This window comes from Bombina bombina, chromosome 4, assembly GCF_027579735.1.
Source record: "Bombina bombina isolate aBomBom1 chromosome 4, aBomBom1.pri, whole genome shotgun sequence".
Taxonomy (NCBI): Eukaryota; Metazoa; Chordata; class Amphibia; order Anura; family Bombinatoridae; genus Bombina; species Bombina bombina.
In genome coordinates this window covers 438937804-438953934 of record NC_069502.1, presented here as the reverse complement: position 1 = coordinate 438953934, position 16131 = coordinate 438937804, and the positions used below count along the sequence as shown (strand labels likewise).

Genomic DNA, 16131 nt, shown 5'->3' with positions numbered 1-16131 from the left:
GACGCAGTATCAGACATGGCTCTTACAGCACCAGCGCGCTCTGCATCTCTCCTAATCCCAGATCTATCGCGCTTGCCTCTCAATTCTGGCAATCTAGATAATACTTCTGACAGGGTATTATTCATGATTGTAGCCATGTCCTGTAAAGTAATTGCTATGGGCGTCCCTGACGTACTTGGCGCCATATTAGCACGCGCCCCCTGAGCGGGAGGCGAAGGTACTGACACGTGAGGAGAGTTAGTCGGCATAACTTCCCCCTCGTCGTCTGGTGATAATTCTTTTATAGATAAAGACTGACCTTTATTATTTAAAGTGAAATCAATACATTTAGTACACATATTTCTATGGGGCTCCACACTGGCCTTCAAACATAGTGAACAAACAGATTCATCTGTGTCAGACATGTTTAAACAGACTAGCAATGAGACTAGCAAGCTTGGAAAACACTTTAAAATAAATTTACAAGCAATATAGAAAACGCTACTGCGCCTTTAAGAAGCACAAAAAACTGTCACAGTTGAAATAACAATGAACCAAATCAGTTATAGCAACCAAATTTTCACAGTAAATGCATTAAGTTAGCAGAGCATTGCACCCACTTGCAAATGGATGATTAACCCCTTAATACCCAAAACGGATAATCAAATAGAGAAAAAAAAAAAAAAAAAAGTTTAACACAGTCACACTGTCACAGGTCTGCTGTGACTGATTACCTCCCTCAAAAATGACTTTGAAGTCCCTTGAGCTCTCTAGAGACGTCCTGGGTCATGCAGGAAGAAGCAGGAAGACAGACTGAATTTTTTTTACTGTGCAAAAAAGCGCTAAAATAGGCCCCTCCCACTCATTACTACAACAGTGGGAACCTCAGTTAACTGTTTCTATGCAGAAATATAAGTCAGCCATGTGGAAAAATTCATGCCCCAATAAGTTTTATCACCTATGTACCTCACAAAAACGATTAAACATGCCAGCAAACGTTTTAAACATCCTTTTTCTAAAGAGTATGTATCGCTATTGATAAGCCTGATACCAGTCCTTCTACTGCATTTTAAGGCTTATTACATTACTTCAGTATTAGTAGCATTTTCTAGTCAAATTCCATTCCTTAGAAAATTACTTTACTGCATATACATTAATCAGCCTGATACCAGTCGCTTTCACTGCATTTAAGGCTGTACTTACATTACATCGGTATCAGCAGTATTTTCTTAGTCAATTCCATTCCTTAGAAAAATATTTTACTGCACATACCTTATTTGCAGGAGACCCCGCACGCTATTCCCTTTCTGAAGTTACCCCACTCCTCAGAATGTGCGAGAACAGCCAGTGGATCTTAGCTACTTCTGCTAAGATCATAGAAAACGCAGGCAGATTCTTCTTCCAAATACTGCCTGAGAAAAAAACAGCACACTCCGGTGCCATTTAAAAATAACAAACTTTTGATTGAAGAAATAATTAAGTATAAAATACCACTCTCCTCTCACGACCTCCATCTATGTTGAGGGTTGCAAGAGAATGACTGGGTATGACATGTGAGGGGAGGAGCTATATAGCAGCTCTGCTTTGGGTGATCCTCTTGCAACTTCCTGTTGGGAAGGGAATATATCCCATAAGTAATGGATGACCCGTGGACTGAATACACTTAACAAGAGAAAAGTGTATTTTAAGTATGCACCAGCATTTTAAATATCTATAACTATTGCAAACTGAAATGCATCCATTAAGATTCCAATTTTGGTAGGAATGTCAATTTAAAATTATTATTAGATGCCTTACAGTAGATTTCATATTTTGCAGTTAATAGCTTTTCACGTTACCTTTTCAGAAATGCTGATGATTCCTGAACGTACTAGAACAATGCGGCCAGCAACATCAATGTTTTCCTTTTGTAAATTTTTGAAGTCTTCATTGCGGCCATACTGGCAGTACACAAGACTTCCCTAAAGGAGGCAGGGAAATAAATAAGTGGCTAAACCAGCAGTTGGCTAAAGAACAGTTGTGATCATGGCAAAATCCAAAAATCGCTCTAGAACTGTAGCTAAATTCTGACTTTATTCTTATACAATAAAGTGACTGTCAATGACAAAACTGTTTGAAAATGGTCATCAACTTACTGTAACATAATTTGAAGGGCTGTAGGCCACATAAGCAGGTGGATTTATGACCTCTTCTGTACCATCAGATTTTACGATAGTAACTTTATTAGGGGAACTATTCAAAAAGGATAAAAACAGACAATCAAGTCAAACAAACAAAACATACTAAAAAGGCAATGTTTATGCTAAAAGCTCAGCAACTTTAATTTCCAATACAGCAAAAAAGGTTAAGTGAAAATTCCCAGCAGATGTGGTAGGAGCAAGATTTTAAAAACAAACAAAACACTACAAATAAAATAAGTTGGTAAAGTCAAAAACAGATTAAGAGCAATTTCTAGGTTTTACAGAGGAGTAAAATATACTGGTGCCTGACAGACTGATGGTGAACAGGAAAGTCATGTACGTCTAAATGAAAACAAGTCTGGAAGATATATACACAAACACTTGTTCCAATGTTGAGAAGTGGGGAACCACAGAGCAAGAAAGACCACATTTTTCCCTTAAAGGGACAGTCAAGACCAAAATAAACTTTTATGATTCAAATAGGGCATATAATTTTAAACAACTTTCCAATTTACGGTTATCACCAATTTTGCTTTGTTCTCTTGGTGTTCTTAGTTGAAAGCTAAACCTAGGAGGTGCATATGCTAATTTCCTAGACCTTGAAGGCCACCTCTGATGCATTTTGACAGTTTTTGACCACTAGAGCACGTTAGTTCACGGGTTTCATATAAATAACATTGAGCTCACGCACATTAGGTTACCTAGGACTGAGCACTGATTGGCTAAAATGCAAGTCTGTCAAAAGTACTGAAATAAGGGGGCAGTTTGAAGAGGCTTAGATACAAGGTAAGTACAGAGGTAAAGTGTGTATTATAAAACTGTTGGCTGTGCAAAACTGGGGAATGGGTAATAAAGGAATTATGTATCTTTTTAAACAACAAATTCTGGTGTTGACTGCCCCTTTAAATAATTAATGCAGCAGCCCCATACACTGCCATTTCTCAGCTTAGAGGAACATATTGCAAGACATAATTTCAGCATAATTGTTAGTTTTTCCTCCTGTGTCTGTGGCTCTTTTCAGAGCTGTTCCCTTATTTAAAGCATTTATATGTGCCTTATGGTGAAGCTCTGCATTTTCATACAGGATAATGCCTTCTTGAAGTCAACGTATACTTGCAAACTTGTGGAGCATGAGTACACATCTGTAAAGGGTTCAAAACAAGAGAATGACTAAAGGAGAGTGAGTGAGTGTGCGAGTGAGAGAGTGAGAGACTTCTCAGACAGAAGAGGCACACACACAGGTCTTAATAAGCAAAAAACAGAATTTATGTTTACCTGATAAATTTCTTTCTCCAACGGTGTGTCCGGTCCACGGCGTCATCCTTACTTGTGGGATATTCTCTTCCCCAACAGGAAATGGCAAAGAGCCCAGCAAAGCTGGTCACATGATCCCTCCTAGGCTCCGCCTACCCCAGTCATTCGACCGACGTTAAGGAGGAATATTTGCATAGGAGAAACCATATGGTACCGTGGTGACTGTAGTTAAAGAAAATAAAATATCAGACCTGATTAAAAAAACCAGGGCGGGCCGTGGACCGGACACACCGTTGGAGAAAGAAATTTATCAGGTAAACATAAATTCTGTTTTCTCCAACATAGGTGTGTCCGGTCCACGGCGTCATCCTTACTTGTGGGAACCAATACCAAAGCTTTAGGACACGGATGAAGGGAGGGAGCAAATCAGGTCACCTAAATGGAAGGCACCACGGCTTGCAAAACCTTTCTCCCAAAAATAGCCTCAGAAGAAGCAAAAGTATCAAACTTGTAAAATTTGGTAAAAGTGTGCAGTGAAGACCAAGTCGCTGCCCTACATATCTGATCAACAGAAGCCTCGTTCTTGAAGGCCCATGTGGAAGCCACAGCCCTAGTGGAATGAGCTGTGATTCTTTCGGGAGGCTGCCGTCCGGCAGTCTCGTAAGCCAATCTGATGATGCTTTTAATCCAAAAAGAGAGAGAGGTAGAAGTTGCTTTTTGACCTCTCCTTTTACCTGAATAAACAACAAACAAGGAAGATGTTTGTCTAAAATCCTTTGTAGCATCTAAATAGAATTTTAGAGCGCGAACAACATCCAAATTGTGCAACAAACGTTCCTTCTTTGAAACTGGTTTTGGACACAGAGAAGGTACGATAATCTCCTGGTTAATGTTTTTGTTAGAAACAACTTTTGGAAGAAAACCAGGTTTAGTACGTAAAACCACCTTATCTGCATGGAACACCAGATAAGGAGGAGAACACTGCAGAGCAGATAATTCTGAGACTCTTCTAGCAGAAGAAATCGCAACTAAAAACAAAACTTTCCAAGATAATAACTTAATATCAACGGAATGTAAGGGTTCAAACGGAACCCCCTGAAGAACTGAAAGAACTAAATTGGGACTCCAAGGAGGAGTCAAAGGTTTGTAAACAGGCTTGATTCTAACCAGAGCCTGAACAAAGGCTTGAACATCTGGCACAGCTGCCAGCTTTTTGTGAAGTAATACCGACAAGGCAGAAATCTGTCCCTTCAGGGAACTTGCAGATAATCCTTTTTCCAATCCTTCTTGAAGGAAGGATAGAATCCTAGGAATCTTAACCTTGTCCCAAGGGAATCCTTTAGATTCACACCAACAGATATATTTTTTCCAAATTTTGTGGTAAATCTTTCTAGTCACAGGCTTTCTGGCCTGAACAAGAGTATCGATCACAGAATCTGAGAATCCTCGCTTCGATAAAATCAAGCGTTCAATCTCCAAGCAGTCAGCTGGAGTGAAACCAGATTCGGATGTTCGAACGGACCCTGAACAAGAAGGTCTCGTCTCAAAGGTAGCTTCCAAGGTGGAGCCGATGACATATTCACCAGATCTGCATACCAAGTCCTGCGTGGCCACGCAGGAGCTATCAAGATCACCGACGCCCTCTCCTGCTTGATCCTGGCTATCAGCCTGGGGATGAGAGGAAATGGCGGGAACACATAAGCTAGTTTGAAGGTCCAAGGTGCTACTAGTGCATCCACTAGAGCCGCCTTGGGGTCCCTGGATCTGGCCCCGTAGCAAGGAACTTTGAAGTTCTGACGAGAGGCCATCAGATCCATGTCTGGAATGCCCCACAGGTGAGTGACTTGGGCAAAGATTTCCGGATGGAGTTCCCACTCCCCCGGATGCAATGTCTGACGACTCAGAAAATCCGCTTCCCAATTTTCCACTCCTGGGATGTGGATAGCAGACAGGTGGCAGGAGTGAGACTCCGCCCAAAGAATAATTTTGGTTACTTCTTCCATCGCTAGGGAACTCCTTGTTCCCCCCTGATGGTTGATGTACGCAACAGTCGTCATGTTGTCTGATTGAAACCGTATGAACCTGGTCCTCGCAAGCTGGGGCCAGGCCTGGAGAGCATTGAATATCGCTCTCAGTTCCAGAATATTTATCGGTAGAAGAGATTCTTCCCGAGACCAAAGACCCTGAGCTTTCAGGGATCCCCAGACCGCGCCCCAGCCTATCAGACTGGCGTCGGTCGTGACAATGACCCACTCTGGTCTGTGGACATCATCCCTTGAGACAGATTGTCCAGGGACAGCCACCAACGGAGTGAGTCTCTGGTCCTCTGATTTACTTGTATCTTCGGAGACAAGTCTGTATAGTCCCCATTCCACTGACTGAGCATGCACAGTTGTAATGGTCTTAGATGAATGCGCGCAAAAGGAACTATGTCCATCGCCGCCACCATCAACCCGATCACTTCCATGCACTGAGCTATGGAAGGAAGAGGAACGGAATGAAGTATCCGACAAGAGTCCAGAAGCTTTGTTTTTCTGGCCTCTGTTAGAAAGATCCTCATTTCTAAGGAGTCTATAATTGTTCCCAAGAAGGGAACCCTTGTTGACGGGGATAGAGAACTCTTTTCCACGTTCACTTTCCAGCCGTGAGATCTGAGAAAGGCCAGGACAATGTCCGTGTGAGCCTTTGCTTGAGGAAGGGACGACGCTTGAATCAGAATGTCGTCCAGGTAAGGTACTACTGCAATGCCCCTTGGTCTTAGCACCGCTAGAAGGGACCCTAGTACCTTTGTGAAAATCCTTGGAGCAGTGGCTAATCCGAAAGGAAGCGCCACGAACTGGTAATGTTTGTCCAGGAATGCAAACCTTAGGAACCGATGATGTTCCTTGTGGATAGGAATATGTAGATACGCATCCTTTAAATCCACCGTGGTCATGAATTGACCTTCCTGGATGGAAGGAAGGATAGTTCGAATGGTTTCCATCTTGAACGATGGGACCTTGAGAAATTTGTTTAAGATCTTGAGATCTAGGATTGGTCTGAACGTTCCCTCTTTTTTGGGAACTATGAACAGATTGGAGTAGAACCCCATCCCTTGTTCTCTTAATGGAACAGGATGAATCACTCCCATTTTTAACAGGTCTTCTACACAATGTAAGAACGCCTGTCTTTTTATGTGGTCTGAAGACAACTGCGACCTGTGGAACCTCCCCCTTGGGGGAAGTCCCTTGAATTCCAGAAGATAACCCTGGGAGACTATTTCTAGCGCCCAAGGATCCAGAACATCTCTTGCCCAAGCCTGAGCGAAGAGAGAGAGTCTGCCCCCCACCAGATCCGGTCCCGGATCGGGGGCCAATATTTCATGCTGTCTTGGTAGCAGTGGCAGGTTTCTTGGCCTGCTTTCCCTTGTTCCAGCCTTGCATTGGTCTCCAAGCTGGCTTGGCCTGAGCAGTATTACCCTCTTGCTTAGAGGACGTAGCACCTTGGGCTGGTCCGTTTTTACGAAAGGGACGAAAATTAGGTCTATTTTTTGCCTTGAAAGGCCGATCCTGAGGAAGGGCGTGGCCTTTACCCCCAGTGATATCAGAGATAATCTCTTTCAAGTCAGGACCAAACAACGTTTTCCCCTTGAAAGGAATGTTTAGTAGCTTGTTCTTGGAAGACGCATCAGCCGACCAAGATTTCAACCAAAGCGCTCTGCGCGCCACAATAGCAAACCCAGAGTTCTTAGCCGCTAACTTAGCCAATTGCAAAGAGGCGTCTAGAGTGAAAGAATTAGCCAATTTGAGAGCATTGATTCTGTCCATAATCTCCTCATAAGGAGGAGAGTCACTATCGAGCACCTTAAGCAGTTCATCAAACCAGAAATATGCGGCAGTAGTGACAGGGACAATGCATGAAATGGGTTGTAGAAGGTAACCCTGCTGAACAAACATCTTTTTAAGCAAACCTTCTAATTTTTTATCCATAGGATCTTTGAAAGCACAACTATCCTCTATGGGAATAGTGGTGCGTTTGTTTAAAGTAGAAACCGCTCCCTCGACCTTGGGGACTGACTGCCATAAGTCCTTTCTGGGGTCGACCATAGGAAACAATTTTTTAAATATGGGGGGAGGGACGAAAGGAATACCGGGCCTTTCCCATTCTTTATTAACAATGTCCGCCACCCGCTTGGGTATAGGAAAAGCTTCTGGGAGCCCCGGCACCTCTAGGAACTTGTCCATTTTACATAGTTTCTCTGGGATGACTAAATTTTCACAATCATCCAGAGTGGATAATACCTCCTTAAGCAAAATGCGGAGATGTTCCAATTTAAATTTAAATGTAATCACATCAGATTCAGCCTGCTGAGAAATGTTCCCTAAATCAGTAATTTCTCCCTCAGACAAAACCTCCCTGGCCCCCTCAGATTGGGTTAGGGGCCCTTCAGAGATATTAATATCAGCGTCGTCATGCTCTTCAGTAACTAAAACAGAGCAGCCACGCTTACGCTGACAAGGGTTCATTTTGGCTAAAATGTTTTTGACAGAATTATCCATTACAGCCGTTAATTGTTGCATAGTAAGGAGTATTGGCGCGCTAGATGTACTAGGGGCCTCCTGAGTGGGCAAGACTCGTGTAGACGAAGGAGGGAATGATGCAGTACCATGCTTACTCCCCTCACTTGAGGAATCATCTTGGGCATCATTGTCATTATCACATAAATCACATTTATTTAAATGAATAGGAATTCTGGCTTCCCCACATTCAGAACACAGTCTATCTGGTAGTTCAGACATGTTAAACAGGCATAAACTTGATCAGAAAGTACAAAAAACGTTTTAAAATAAAACCGTTACTGTCACTTTAAATTTTAAACTGAACACACTTTATTACTGCAATTGCGAAAAAACATGAAGGAATTGTTCAAAATTCACCAAATTTTCACCACAGCGTCTTAAAGCCTTGAAAATATTGCACACCAATTTTGGAAGCTTTAACCCTTAAAATAACGGAACCGGAGCCGTTTAAAGCTTTAAACCCCTTTACAGTCCCTGGTATCTGCTTTGCTGAGACCCAACCAAACCCAAAGGGGAATACGATACCAAATGACGCCTTCAGAAGTCTTTTATAAGTATCAGAGCTCCTCTCACATGCGACTGCATGCCATGCCTCTCAAAAACAAGTGCGCAACACCGGCGCGAAAATGAGACTCTGCCTATGCTTTGGGAAAGCCCCTAAAGAATAAGGTGTCTAAAACAGTGCCTGCCGATATTATTATATCAAAATACCCAGATAAAATGATTCCTCAAGGCTAAATATGTGTTAATAATCAATCGATTTAGCCCAGAAAAAGTCTACAGTTTAAATAAGCCCTTATGAAGCCCTTATTTACAATCGTAATAAACATGGCTTACCGGATCCCATAGGGAAAATGACAGCTTCCAGCATTACATCGTCTTGTTAGAATGTGTCATACCTCAAGCAGCAAGGGACTGCAAACTGTTCCCCCAACTGAAGTTAATTGCTCTCAACAGTCCTGTGTGGAACAGCCATGGATTTTAGTTACGGTTGCTAAAATCATTTTCCTCATACAAACAGAATTCTTCATCTCTTTTCTGTTTCTGAGTAAATAGTACGTACCAGCACTATTTGAAAATAACAAACTCTTGATTGAATAATGAAAAACTACAGTTAAACACTAAAAAACTCTAAGCCATCTCCGTGGAGATGTTGCCTGTACAACGGCAAAGAGAATGACTGGGGTAGGCGGAGCCTAGGAGGGATCATGTGACCAGCTTTGCTGGGCTCTTTGCCATTTCCTGTTGGGGAAGAGAATATCCCACAAGTAAGGATGACGCCGTGGACCGGACACACCTATGTTGGAGAAAGTAGTTTTATTACTTCATAGGTTCAGTCAACGTTTCGGTCCTCGCAGGGACCTTTGTCAAGACTGTTCTAACGTACACAAGAGAAGAATTCCTCGGCCGAGGAATTCTTCTCTTGTGTACGTTAGAACAGTCTTGACAAAGGTCCCTGCGAGGACCGAAACGTTGACTGAACCTATGAACTAATAAAACTACTTTTTGCTTATTAAGACCTGTGCGTGCCTCTTCTTGCTGAGAAGTTTCTACCTATTTACCATAGAGTGCACCCAGGCATATAACACTAACAGTGTGTGTGAGAATGTATGTGAGATTATATATATATATATATATATATATATATTTTTTTTTATTAAAAAAGTCTACACACCCCTGTTAAAATGTGATGTTTCTGTGATGTAAAAAAAATGACAAAGATAAATCATTTCATAAGTGTGCACACCATTAAACTAATACTTCGTTGATGCACCTTTTGATTTTATTACAGCACTCAGTCTTTTTTGGGTATGAGTCTCGCACATTTTGACTTGGCAAGATTTGCCCACTCTTCTTTGCAAAAACACTCCAAATCTTTCAGATTGCGAGGGCATCTCCTGTGCACAGCCCTCTTCAGATCACCCCACAGATTTTCAATCGGATTCAGGTCTGAGCTCTGGCTGGGCCATTCCAAAACTTTAATCTTCTTCTGGTGAAGCCATTCCTTTGTTGATTTGGATGTATGCTTTGGGTCGTTGTCATGCTGAAAGATGAAGTTCCTCTTCATGTTCAGCTTTCTAGCAGAAGCCTGAAGGTTTTGTGCCAATATTGTCTGGTATTTGGAACGGTTCATAATTCCCTCTAGCTTAACTAAGGCCCCAGTTCCAGCTGAAGAAAAACAGCCCCAAAGCATGATGCTGCAACCACCATGCTTCACTGTAGGTATGGTGTTCTTTTGGTGATGTGCAGTGTTTTTGCGCCAAACATATCTTTTGGAATTATGGCCAAGAAGTTCAACCTTGGTTTCATCAGACCAGAACACCTTTTCCCAGACTTCAGATGTGTTTTTGCAAAATGTAGCCTGGTTTGGAGGTTTTTCTTCGTAAGAAAAGGCTTTTGTCTTTCCCATCTACCCCATAGCCCAGACATATGAAGAATACGTGAGATTGTTGTCACATGTACCACACAGCCAGTACTTGCCAGATATTCCTGCAGCTTCTTTAATGTTGCTGTAGGCCTCTTGGTAGCCACCCAGACCAGTTTTCTTCTCATCAATTCTGGAGGGACGTCCAGTTCTTGGTAATGTCACTGTTGTGCCATATTTTCTCCACTTGATGATGACTGTCTTCACTGTGTTCTATGGTATATCTAATGCTTTGCAAATTCTTTAGTACCCTTCTCCTGACTGATACCTTTTAACAATGAGATCCCTCTGATGCTTTGGAAGCTCTCTGTGGACCATGGCTTTTGCTGTGGGTTGCGACTAAGAAAATTTCAGGAAATACCAACTAGAGCAGCTGAACTTTATTTGGGGTTAATCAGAGGCACTGTAAATGATGGCAGGTGTATGCTGACTCCTATTTAACATGATTTTGAATGTGCTTGCTTAATTCTGAACACAGCTACATCCCCACTTATGCAACCACATTATTTTAGGGTTTTTGTTTTCTTCCCTCCACCTAAAAGACTTCAGTTTGTTTTTCAATTGAGTTGTACAGTTTATAGATTACATTAAAGGTGGAAAAAGCTCTGAAATGATTTTTACATCACAGAAACCTGACATTTTAACAGGCGTGTGTAGACTTATATATATATATATTTTTTTTTTTATTTAAAACATACATTCGGTGTTAAAAACGCTTTAACCGTTTAAAACAAACTACACATTTCTTTAATAGCAACATGCATCAAGCGTCAGGACTGGCACAACAATCACCACAAAGCATGTAAAATGGTGACACTTCCTGGTTCTTTGTCTGCCCCCCTGGAGGAGTGATCAGTTGCTTCCTTTTACCTTAATGGGATGTTTCTTGGTCCCCCCCCCCCATCAATGCTTGCTGCTTATGGAAGCTACACAATGGAGCAGGTTGTTTTGTTTTTATAAATAAAAAAAATTGTAAAATCCCAACCTCATGAGATTCAGATATGGCATTATTGTCATTGTGACTAATTGCGCAGCCTTAGCAATAACCATACTATTGCATTTGTGTCCAGGAATTTAACAGCCCATTAACAGACATATAGCAAACAGCAGTGTGTTTCAAGTAAATAGAGGTGTGAGCCAACTGTACTACACACACTTAAAGGGACAGTTTAGTCAAATTTTCTCCCCTTTAATTTGTCCCCAATGATCCACTTTACCTGTTAGAGTGTATTCAATTGTTTAAAAGTATTTCCATTACCCTTTTATTGGCATTTGAAATAGTTTATTTTGCCTGTGGTATCCCGATCAATCCTGAACGTTTTTGGCCTGAAGGCCAAGCCGTGTTAACACAGCCAGTAGAAGAAACTACACTCCCAGTGGTTTATATAAGATAAGGTAATAAAATGTTTATTTTCAATTGTTCACTCCAAGTATTGGTGATTGGTTTACGGACAGATATAAGATAGAGAAGCAGGTATATGTACACAATGTGATAAAGTAACGAAATCTGATCCTACAAGCTCAACCTATTTTATTAGGTTGTAGCAACAAAACACAAAATCAACTAATTTAAATACAAATAAACCTTCAAAATGTAAGTTCTCATACATTTTATACCCTGCAGCTGGAAACACTAACACAACCTGAATAGGCATATTCACTCTATGTTCAGTTCTATAGTCAGTGATCCACCAGCATGAATGGACACTATAGTGTCATAGAATTAGGTCTGAATGTGGTGCAAATGTAAGCAGCAGGTTTAAAAAAAAAAAAGTTTACAAGTAATATAGTTTAATATGAAAATAAATAACCATTGAGGCACTAATTTTTAAGAAATTACACCGGGATACCACGCAAAAAAAAAGTCTACCTTTAATTTATTCCCAATGTAACATTTTACCTGCTGGAGTGTATTAAATTGTTTACATATAGCTCATTTACCTTTATATCAGTATTTGATAGATTTTGCTTGCGGTATCCCTACCTATACTTGCACACAGGTTGTGTATAAACAAAGCCAGCATAAGAAATTACACTCCTAGGAGGTAGGGGAGAGGGTAGGCAAGATAAGTAATACAATTTTCATTTGTTCTGTCCAATTATTGGGATTTGTATACATAAGAAAATAAGGAAGTCTGATTTCCCTGCAAGCTCAACACATTAATGAGTTTTGGTTTAAACTGACAAAAAAAAAATAATACTATTTTATATACAAACATACCAACTGTAGAAATACATTTTATACACACACTTAAGGGAAAAACTATTTTACAGCACACTGTCCATTTAGGTTTCAGCAAGATCATCTTTAGACACTTAACTAAAGTGAATACAGTTGAAATGGGCTTTTGCGTGCAGGACCCACATACCTTCCAGCACTTTGTAATGTGACATAATGCTCATCATCCCACACTTTATCCAAAGACATTTTACTAAACTCCTCATGGATAAATAAGGCATTGTTCTCATCATTAAAAGATCCAGCTTCATGGGAATCACCAGAGAATCTCCTGATTAGGAGAAAAATATAAATTATTAATTGAATGTGATTAGTTTCATTTCAGGTGTAGCAAAACATTTTATAGATTATATAAAACATTCACTAGAAGGAAGGGAAAGTACAGTTAAAAGGTTATAACTCAGTCTTAATTGAGCTAACATTCCATGTTTTGATCAAGTTTAAGAGATTCCTTGCCCTTGGGAGTTGCTGATAAATTACAACAGACTAATTAAATGGACATGAATTTTTTTTTACCCCCCTCATAATTCAGGTAGCGCATATCATTTTAAACAATTTACTTATCACATTTTCATTCTCTTGGTATCTTGTTGAAAACCAGAACATAAGCTCAGGAGTGTGCACGTGTCTGAAGCATTAGACAGCAGAACCGTTTGCCATGTAGCGCTCCAGACACCTACCTAGGCATCTCGTAAACAAATATGGTAGAGCAAATTTTAAAAAACAAATTATGCTTACCAGAAAATTTCCTTTCCTTCTGTATGAGGAGAGTCCACGGCTTCATTCATTACTTATGGGAATACAGAACCTGGCCACCAGGAGGAGGCAAAGACACCCCAGCCAAAGGCTTAAATACCTCCCCCACTCATTCTGCTAAGGGAACAAGTAACAGAAATATCAGGGTATAAAAGGTGCCAGAAGAACAAAAATTTAAGTCTGCCCAACGAGGGAAAAAAAAAAACAAAAAAAAAAAAAAACACACAGGCCGGGGCCGTCGACTCTCCTCATACAGAAGGAAAGGAAATTATCTGGTAAGCATAATTTATGTTTTCCTTTTAATATGAGGAGAGTCCACTGCTTCATTCATTACTTGTGGAAAACATATACCCAAGCTCTAGAGGACACTGAATGAAAACGGGAGGGTACAGAGAGGTGGACCCTATTCTGAGGGCACCACAGCCTGCAAAAACAACCTCTCCCCCAAAAGCTGCTTCAGCCGAAACAAAAACGTAAAGTTTGTAAAATTTTGAAAAGGTATGTAAGGAGGACCAGGTAGTCACCCTACAAATCTGCTCCATAGAGGCCTCATTCTTGAAGGCCCAAGACGAAGCCACAGCTCTAATTGAATGAGCTATGATCCTCTGAGGAGGCTTATGTCCCGCTGATTCATATGCCAAGCGAATAATGCTCCTCAACCAAAAGGATAGGGAAGAAGCCTTCTGCACTCTACGCTTCCCAGACTAGACAACAAACAAGGACAAAATCTGACTAAATTCCTTCGTAGCCTGTAGAATTTAAAAACACCCGAACTACATCAAAATTTTGAAGTAATCGTTCCTTTGAAGGATTGGGACACAAGGAAAGAACCACAATCATTTATGTTGCGATCAGACACAACCTTAGGGAGAAACCCCAACCCAGTACGAAGAACAGCCATATCAGCATGAAAAAACAGGTAAGGAGGCTCACATTGCAAGGCTGCCATCTCACAGACTCTGCGTGCTGAAGCAATAGCCAGTAGAAAGAAAGGAAGAAAAAAAAAACGAAAAAAAAGAAAAAAAAAAAAAAAACCTTCCACGACAGGAATTTAAAGTCAACTGAATGCATAGGCTCAAACGGAGCCCTCTGCAAAACATTAAAGGGACACTGAACCCAAATTATTTCTTTTGCGATTCAGATAGAGCATGCAATTTTAATCACATTTCTCATTTACTCCTATTATCAATGTTTCTTCATTCTCTTGATATCTTTATTTGAAAATAAGGCATCTAAGCTTATTTTCTTGGTTCAGACTCTGAACAGCACTTTTTTATTGGTGGAGGAATTTATCCACCAGTCAGCAAGGACAACCTAGGTTGTTCACCAAAAAATGGACCGGCATCTAAACTTACATTCTTGCATTTCAAATAAAGATACAAAGAGAATGAAGAAAATTTGATAATAGGAGTAAATTAGAAAGTTGCTTAAAATTTAATGATCTATCTGAATCACAAAAGAAAAAAATTTGGGTTCAGTGTCCCTTTAAGAACTAGGATTTAAGCTCCTGGGAGGAGCAGTAGGTCTAAACACTGGCCTGATTTTAGACAGAGCCTGAACAAAGGTCTGTACATCAGGAAGCTCAGCAAGCCTCTTGTGCAACAGATAGAGCCGTAATCTGTCCCTTTAAGTAACTAGCGGCAAGTCCCTTCTCCAAACCATCTTGGAGAAAGGAAATAATCCTGGATACCTTGACCTTATGTCAGGGGAATCCACACTCTTCACACCAGAATAAGTAGGTCCTCTAGACCTTATGATAGATGAGACGGGTGACCGGATTTCTAGCTTGAATGAGAGTATCACTCTCTCAGAAAAACCTTTTGGCTAGAACTAATTCAATCTCCACGCAGTCAGCCTCAGATAATCTAGATTCCGATTAAGAAAAAAAAGACCCTGTTCCAGCAGATCCCTGCGACAAGGTAACTTCCATGGAGGAGATGAAGACATCCCCATCAGATCCGCGAACCACATCCTTCGCGGCCACGATGGAGCAATTAGAATAGCCGAAGCTTGCTCCTGCTTGATGCGGGCCACTACATGAGGGAGAAGTGGTAACGGTTTGAAAATGTAAACTAGGCTGAACCTCCAAGGCACTGCTAATGCATCCATCAGCTCTGCCTGAGGATCCCTGGACCACAACCCGTATCTGGGTAGCTTGATATTGAGTCGGGACACCATGAAATCCATCTCCGGCATCCACCATCTGTTGCAAATCTCTGCAAACACCTCGGGATGGATAGACCATTCCCCTGGATTAAACTATGGTCTGCTGAGAAAGTCTGCTTCCCAGTTGTCCACACCCAGAATGTGGATTGCCAACAGCGAGCAGTTGTGGGCCTCCGCCCATTCCAGAATCCGAGATACTTCCCTCATTGCTGTCCGATTGGAATCTGATAAACTGGGACGAACCCAGAAGATGCCAAGCCTTCAGAGCATTGAAGATTGCTCGCTGTTCCAAAATGTTGATCGGGAGCAGAGATTCCTCTCAAATCCACAGGCCCTGTGCATTCCTGGCACCCCAAACAGCTCCCCATCCTGAAAGACTTGCGTCGGTAGCAACAATATCCCAGGATGGTCTCAAGAAGGATGTCCCTTGGGACAGGTGATCTGGACAGAGCCACCAAAAGCGATTCGACCGGTTGTCCAGAGAAATCTGTTGAGACGGATCCGAGTTGTCACTGTTCCACTGCCACAGCTGAAGAGGTCCGAGATGGAATCTGGCGAATGGGATGACATCTA

The 16131-nt window shown here is 41.3% G+C and overlaps 1 protein-coding gene across 1 annotated transcript in view; it reads right to left on the bottom strand.

The window, feature by feature from the left end:
• LOC128656397 (transferrin receptor protein 1) overlaps positions 1–16131 on the bottom strand; it is a 94059-nt gene that overhangs the window by 38737 nt on the left and 39191 nt on the right. The window contains exons 5-7 of the mRNA XM_053710278.1: positions 12767–12907; positions 2115–2211; positions 1818–1940 (exon numbers count right to left, since the gene is read on the bottom strand). Coding sequence (XP_053566253.1) covers positions 1818–1940; positions 2115–2211; positions 12767–12907 — 361 coding nt within the window. The remainder of the gene's footprint in view (positions 1–1817; positions 1941–2114; positions 2212–12766; positions 12908–16131) is intronic.